The sequence below is a fragment of the Archocentrus centrarchus genome, chromosome 6 (genome assembly GCF_007364275.1).
Source record: "Archocentrus centrarchus isolate MPI-CPG fArcCen1 chromosome 6, fArcCen1, whole genome shotgun sequence".
NCBI classification, from domain to species: domain Eukaryota; kingdom Metazoa; phylum Chordata; class Actinopteri; order Cichliformes; family Cichlidae; genus Archocentrus; species Archocentrus centrarchus.
The window spans coordinates 4,976,865-4,985,052 of record NC_044351.1 but is presented as its reverse complement, the minus strand read 5'-3'; the positions used below and the strand labels follow the sequence as shown (position 1 = coordinate 4,985,052).

Genomic DNA, 8,188 nt, shown 5'->3' with positions numbered 1-8,188 from the left:
GTACCATGGATGAGTAATGAGTAAAATTAAAGGGACAGATGTGACATGAGCAGTAGTATTCATCCACACTTCCCCCAAAAGCCTGAATGTCTGAGATGCAGACAGCAGTGAAGAGGTGAGTGGGACCACTTTAACAGCCCCACCCACCAATATCTGGGAAACACATCTGCTTCCCATGTGCATAGTGATGTGTCGTGAGCCATAGTCAACCACGTTTAACTATACAATCATACAGTCCTTTGTTCTATACACTTTAAGCACTTTAGCTATCTCACATTCATGACTAATTTAGAATAACTGGCATGTGGCCTGTGGAAGTGTTTAATAATGATAATTAAACACTATACTGTTTAATAGTTTAACACTGGACTTTTAAAGTTTTTTTATATACATATATTCTGGATGATATATTCTTTAGTCAGTTGAGTGGTTCTTATTTTCTCCATAATAATTTATACTAACATATGATAAAGACAGGTCATTTCAGCAGCTAACGTCTGACAGAGCTTACCTGCTAACTGAAAACTGTTCCAAGTGACAAACTGATGAAGATGTTACATATATTATATATATAATATTGCCAACAGACTCATTTTGCCCTGATTACACTTTATTTCATACTAATTATATTAAACATTTCCATGCATGTTATGGCTTAGTTTTAATATGCTACTTTTGGGAAATAATAAAAATAAAGAATTATAAAATAATTATTTACTTAATTGTATGATTAAATGAAGAATTATTTAAAAATCCTTTTTTTTTTAAAATTTAATTTGAAGCTTAGAAATGTCTTGAATGAGTAGGGCATGCCCAGCCTTTGGATTTGTATTATACTGTACAGCACATTAATTAGTTTCATTAATCAACTTTATTGTTTGGTAACAGTCTTAAAAGAGAACCTTTGTGTGTGACATTAGCAGGCAGATGAAGACAAAGAACCTGCTAAGCACTGAGGCACTTAAAAATGGCTCCTGGCTGTTGTTGACACATTCATAGCAGTTAAGACCCTGAGCAGACCTTTCCCTCCTACTGGGACCTGCAGGTGATGTAGGGTATGGGGATGGTGGATGGACAAGCTTGGTACAAACTTGTCTTCTTGCTTCCTACATTGTTCCTTGTTTTCAAATCTTTTTCTCTAATCTTTATAATGTCCTGCATTTACTTTGCAGTTAATTTCTTTTGTCATCATGAAGTTTTTCATCTTGTATTGTCTCACATGTCCATTGTCTCACAAATCCATTGTCTTCTGAGCCATTTGGAGACTCTGCCATGCCCACTTGGTTGGAGAAATGCCTACGACTCATAGGCACCAAAAACCCAATGACTCCTTGTTCCTCTTCCCCTCTGCTGTCCTTCTCCATCCCAGCATGCATCTTGTTTGAAATAGACAGCAGGTGGACATCAGAGTGTGCATTAGCCACCGTGTGACGCCGCACACCACCAACCTTTTCCAAGTATGCCTCCCCCTCCTGCTCCACTAGTGGAGAAAGAGACGAGGAGTCCAAGAAGCTGTGGTGTTGAGTGATGGTAATTTCGGGCTGGGACTGGTCACCCAGCAGTGTTGCAGATGAACGTAGATGACAGGACTCTGAAGAGAGAAAGGGAACCAGAAAACTATAAGCACTATATAAATGAGTCTATTTCTAGTTCTAACATAAAACATGGTTATGTAATGTTATTTTTGTTAGTAGAGTACTTAATCCTTATTAGGTCTCTTCATTTTTGACCTGCTAATATATGCTGCTCTTGGTAGCATGCATTAGTCATTATTGAAATGAACAGTCTACATCTGCATTCAGAAATATTTTTACTAGATCAGCCACTAAAACTTTCTACTCCCATAAACACATTCTTTGCAGTTACAGCCTCAAACTAATCTGGTCTTCTTATTAAATCTACTCATAGGTTTGCCAATAACTGCAAATGGTATGCTTGTCTGAAATGCCCTGTGAACTGATTACAAAAGGTACTGGACCAAGAGAACAGCCACCTGCAGGAGAACCCCGCAGCTTACTATAAATAGAACTATAATCAAATAAAGCTTCAGCATTCTTAGTATTATGATCAGTTTAAAACTCAATATCCTGAGGTTGGCCAAAGGTATGCTGTTTGCATGTGGAGCCTGAATGAAAGAACTGCGCCTTCTTTTTGCACTGACTGAAGCCTAGAGGATTAAAGGTTTTAGTTTATGAAACAAAGTAAAGCACATGTCTGTTAAAAATTTTGGACACCGCAGAGAAGTGGTTAGTGTAAAGAAATGTCATTTGAAGGATGCACCCCTGAATTGTGGATTGGGACAAAGCCTCTTACATACCCATGAAATGACAGAAATGATAAACTGCAGTATTAACAGTATAGAACATGGACGGAGCTTCTGAGTTGGACTCCAGTGGCTTAGTCAACTGTCCTCAAGAGACAATAGCCAACTGTGACCACAAGATGTAGTCATTTACAGGATGGAAGTAAAAAGGCACAACGAGATCCTTTATTGGATCGATAGCTGTTCAGATGTAAGGTGAGATCACTTTTACTTGGGTCTTAATTTATGTCAATTCTTTCCAAGGATGTGTGTGTATATATATATATATATATATATATATATATATATATATATATATATATATATATATAAAAAAATAAGGAAAAGTAGAAAATGTTCAGTTTAATGACTGTTTTAAGTAACTTTGTGAATGATTAGACCCATAAAGCCCTTTATTTACTTTTTGTCACTTTATTGTAATTAATGTGTTCCTGTCAGGATCCTCTAGGAAAGACAACTATACCCACTGATCTGATTGTACTACAGGAAGATTTGTGATCTGATCCATCCTGAAATTAAACCCAGCTGGATTATCCACTAATCACTGTTCAGTGGTGTGGGTCTTGTGTGTGTTGTAGTTTGACATTTTCAGAGTGCATTCTAACAGAAGCAGATTATATTTTGAAAACTGGTCATTGCTGGAATGAAACTACAATGCAGCAGCAGATTCCATAGCCAACCTCTGGGGCGAGGATTTAAACAGCATATTACTAAAGAGCCTCTGACCTCTGAAAAACAAGCTGACAAGCTACCTTGGGCAACAGGCACTCGTCCAGTATTTTGTAAACATACCAGTAAGCTCTTAAAGGCAGCAACACTACATTCTTAAAGTAGTCATAGTCATCAGAGTCAACATTATGACACCTTTAGATTTGTTCCAAATCTTAACTGTAGCTGTACGCAAGGGTCAGTGTTAAAATATTGCTATCAAAACGTAAAACCAAATAAAAAAACAAAAAAGTAATTAATATATCAAGCAGAGCACTCTCACATTAAAAAAACAAAACACAACAATCATGAAAACTACTCTTTCTATGCCGTTCCTGCGTCTAGTGATCTTTCCTCCTCATCTGCTCTGCACAGCTAGCCACCACAGGGTGGCTGTGGCTCAGGAGGTAGAGCGGGCCATCTACTAATTGGAATGTTGGTGGTTTGATTCCTGGCCGCTCCAGTCTGCATGACAAAGTATCCCTGCGCAAAATACTGAAATCTAAGTTACTCTCCAATGAAACCGAGTATGAATGTTAGATAGAAAACACTTTATATATAAAACAGTGCTTGGGTAAATGCAAACATGTTGTATAAAGTGCTTTGAGGGCTCAGCTGGAGTAGAAAAGCTCTATATGAAAAATAGTCCATTTTACCATTCCATAAAACAAATCAACCCAGCATACTGGATTTCTAATTTTTATGAGCTTAAGGCATAATCATCAAAATTACTTGAAATAAACACAGAATATATGAAAGTGTACTCTTTATAATTAACAATGAAAAAATGCTTTTTAATTTCTGTGTGCAAATCATTTTCCAGCCAGAGAGATTGTGTGAAGTCCAGAATCTGTGAACATGACACGATTCTCAGATGCTCTTCCAGGCCTGTACTGCATTAAGTTTTTAAGTATTAGTGGGTCATTCTGCTTTCAATTTTGTCTTTGGTAGAACAGCAAGCTCTTCCTGTGATCCTGGTAGAAAGTACTCTTGGATTCCTCTGTTAAATGAAGCAGGCTTTCTTTTCTGTCGCCTGAGTGTAAACAGCAGTTTTCATGTTGAGGTAAACATTTAGATTTATGAAGGCTTCTCTTGAACACAGACTTTGACACTGATATTCATTACACTCAAGAAATGCTTAATTTGCCTAAAAATTATTTAAAAATTTTTTTTTCCTCAGTGGAAAGAATTCTGCAGTCATCCACTTTAGTTCTCTTTGGTGGTCTTCCAGGCCATCTTGGTGTTTCAGGCCAGTGCATTTCCTTTTTTAAGAATGTACCCAAAGGCTGATTTGGTCATTACTAAACTTTCTGCTCTGATTTGGTCTGTTCTGTCCACGTCTACATTTCAGGTCACATCATTTCTTTATATGAAATCCAATAAATGGTAAACGGACTAGTTCTTATATAGCTCTTTTCTACTCTGTTTGAGCACTCAAAGCGCTTACACAACACGTTTACATTTACCCCATTCACACCCATTCATACAAGCACTTCCATAATTAAGTAAGCTAAGTGCTTTTATTATCTAACATTCACACTCCAACGCTTGCGTCGGAGAGCAACTTGGGGTTAAGTATCTTGCCCAAGGATACACTGGCATGCAGCCTGGAGTAGCCAGGAATCAAACCGCCAATCTTCCGATCAGTAGGTGACCCGCTCTATCTCCTGAGCTACAGCCACCACAAGTGTTGTGGTGTACAAAGCCAAAATGGCAAAAATTGTGTCCTTGTCCACAGAGGCATAGATTTATCCTAATTGAAAGCAGTAGCAGGTATCAGTAGACTGACCTAATGGGTGCCTGTTTCTATTGTGCAGGACATTGCAGACATATGGAGACACGACGATTTCCACTAGATGCTCCAACTGGTGATACTCTGAGCTTGGAACAGCAGACTCATGGATACCCTGGCAGTCAAAGACAAAGATGCACATAGAGTTTTTGATAAGTTAAGTGAACAGCAATGGGCCTTGTACAATAATTTGCAAACTAAAGACATTTTCTCATTTCAAAGTACTGAGTTAAGGATGGGTATCAGTTCCAGACTGGTCAGTAGTATAGACAAGCATCTAGACAAACAGTGCAGCTACCTACATTCATGCAGCACTAATTCATTCTAATATATCTGATGCTTTCAAATTTCTAACACTCCTAATAAAATTAGCCAGTACATTTGGCATTTCTGTGCATCAGTATTTTGTTCTATGTGGTCAGAGATGGCAGGGCAGAATGTTCAAAAGACTGGACTCACTTTAAAAACTGGGCTCATTTTACATCTAATGAAAAGCGCGACGAAATGCAATGCAGTCTATTATATAAGATAATAGTTACACCTTGGTCATGTTAACTATATCATTTAAAATAAGTCTGTCTTTCATGACACAGGACCAGTATGAAGCATTTCTTAAAATGTAGACAAGCAGCAGCCATAGTGCCGTCATATCAAAAGCACAACCAAATTTTGAAATTGCTTATTTATTGTGACAAATTTCTCACCATTCATTACAGTTCAGTCAAGTTGGTTTAGGTACTGAATTCAATTACCAAAGTCTGAACATAGTGTGAGCTGTCTTCACAATGAGCAATACTTTAGTATTGTTGTGGTAATATTGTCAGCAGTAGGAAGAGTGTCAGAATCCCATTATGTGGCAAAAGTAGCCATAACCACTGTTTTATCTGTATTCTACACAAAATATGGAGAATGGTATCAACTAGTGTATTAATAAACAGTATCAATATGGATATCTGTATTCACAAATAAAAACAATCCTATTGAAGGTTTTATTGTTAAGCATCATTAGATTTAGGGGTATGACTGATGATTAGTACTTTTAAACAGCCTAGTCTTTTATCTTTGCAGTTTTAGCTGTAATTTCAACATTAGCATTCAACTTTAATTCATTATCTACATTAACAAAACAGCATCAATGCTAAGCTTATAAAGTCAAGAAACATGAGAGTGAGATGGGTTAGAAACAAACCTTAAACAAAAACTAACATTACTCAAACTTCCTGTTTAAATACCAGCTACACTTCTGACCTGACTGCACTGTTATGGCATGCATGCACCGTTTATCTGTGCAATAGGGCATTAACTGCAATATTTCATTCCAGTTAGCTCAGTTTTAGTTGCATCATCAGATAATGTGTACAAACAGTTCCAAACCTGCCTTTACTGTATTACTGCTCGTGATTCTGGGTTACAGTGATGTTGGTAATTAATACTGTGCTAAAGAAATAAAGGTTGTAATTAATCTGTAATTAACCAGAATAACACTTTAGAGTGTGTGTGTGTGTGTGTGTGTGTGTGTGTGTGTGTTTACCTGTAATATCAGCAGCATCTGTGTGACTGATGGAGGAATGGAGGTTGCATTTCCCAGAGTTTCCTCTAGGTGAAGCTTTAACAGCACCAGGTCTCTGAAGGCCAAGAGGGCCATTTGTCTCACAGTCAGCTCCTGACCCTGAAACACACATATTCATATTTAAAAATGAATACACTTCTTACACTTCTACTATTATTAAAGAGAACGTTTTACTGAATTGGTTAATTTGCTGGATACATACTTTAAATAATCACCGTTTCCCTCACCCTACTTTAACCTTCACACTACTATTTCAGTTTATGTGGGCTTTTTGTCCTCAATATGATGTCGGGTCCTGATAATGTGAATTAAATGTACAACCACAAACAGTGAAAAATATAGCTCACGAGAGCTTTGCTTCAGTCCTCAGCTCAGAAGGTTAATCCAGTGGCCTCTGCACTCAAATTGACTCCAGGTGATGTAAGGGTTCAAATCTGTAACTTTAGCTCTTCTAGAACAGACACAGATTCGACCATAACACACGTGATTCATTCTATTCTTGGAGAAAGGTCACACAATTCTGTGTGTCCTAAACGTTTTACAGACAAATAAGGGATGCTGTGACAATAACAAACAACCAACATCTGACTGTCATGAGAAACTGAGATCACATAATGTTAATCTCACAAATTCAAAAAAAATGTGTCACGGAAAGAAAAGAATTTACTTATATGAATGCCATCATTTTCATTTATGAATCCTCTTTTCTATCTTCAAGTTCCCCTCACTTCCCAACTACTGTAACAGTGTTACGGCCAGCAGAGCTAACTGAGAAGTCAGCAGAGCAGAGTGAGGACCCAAAAGCAGGACACGTGGAGGTGAACACAGTAAACCTAAAGCGAGACGATCTTTATTGATGGCTGATGATGACAACTAAAGCAGACGATCCGACAAAGGGAGACTGAGACAATGTACAGTACCAGTCAAAAGTTTGGACACACTCACTTGAGGGTGTTTAGGGGAAGTGGAGACAGCTGGGCGAAAGAGACACAGGTGAACAAAATCATGGGAGACAAAGGGAGAGGAAGCAAAACTTAACACGTAACATAAGAGACAAAAGGCCGACAAAGTAAAACAGCTGAACATGGAAACAGGAACGCAGACTTGATACGACACAGGAAGACAGACACAGAGGAAACAGACACATGAATAAACATAACACAGGAGACAAGACACAAGAGGGAGGGAACATTATACTAGGAAGGACACACAGAGGGAGAACTAAGCTCTAATGCCACTGCAGCCAAGGAACAAGACTAAATATACTAAACACAACAATAGAGATCAGAAAGACTAATAAACTAATCTAAAATACTGAGAATACCAGTATATTTAAAAGGAAAATACAATCAATATAACCACAAGTTAACCTACGAATATCAGAATAAATAGATAAACAAAACCACAGATTCAAAACTCAAAAACACTGGGCAATTAGCCCAGCACCATGACAGACAGTCTGGTCAACCTTGAGCCATGTTCTTCCTCCTCACCATAACCAAGAGCTTGCTCATCGGAGATCATCTGATCATTGGGGTTCTCTCTCTCTCTCGCTCTCTAATATTTTCCAGATCTTCACCTTACAATATAAAACACCTTGTTGTAACTGGCACAATATGAATGTCTTCTTTTTCTTTCATCTGCTCCCTTCAGGGGGCGCCACATTGGACCATCCGCCTCCATCTTCAGTCACACCAACCCTCTGCGTGTTCTCACTCTCATTCACATACACTGTATTCTGTTGTGCTTATACTGACTTTCATACCTCCATCTCTCCAGGCTCACTTCCACCTGT

General features: G+C 38.0%; 1 protein-coding gene across 2 annotated transcripts in view; it reads right to left on the bottom strand.

Moving 5' to 3' along the window:
* Positions 1-787: 787 nt before the first annotated feature.
* LOC115781175 (proline-rich protein 5-like) overlaps positions 788-8,188 on the bottom strand; it is a 57,717-nt gene continuing 50,316 nt past the window's right edge. Inside the window, exons 7-9 of one of the 2 annotated variants that reach the window (XM_030730672.1) lie at positions 6,355-6,492; positions 4,821-4,938; positions 788-1,591 (exon numbers count right to left, since the gene is read on the bottom strand). In XM_030730672.1, the coding sequence (XP_030586532.1) occupies positions 1,173-1,591; positions 4,821-4,938; positions 6,355-6,492 (675 nt within the window). In that variant the 3' untranslated portion in view covers positions 788-1,172. The remainder of the gene's footprint in view (positions 1,592-4,820; positions 4,939-6,354; positions 6,493-8,188) is intronic. The other variant, XM_030730673.1, reaches the window with a different exon arrangement.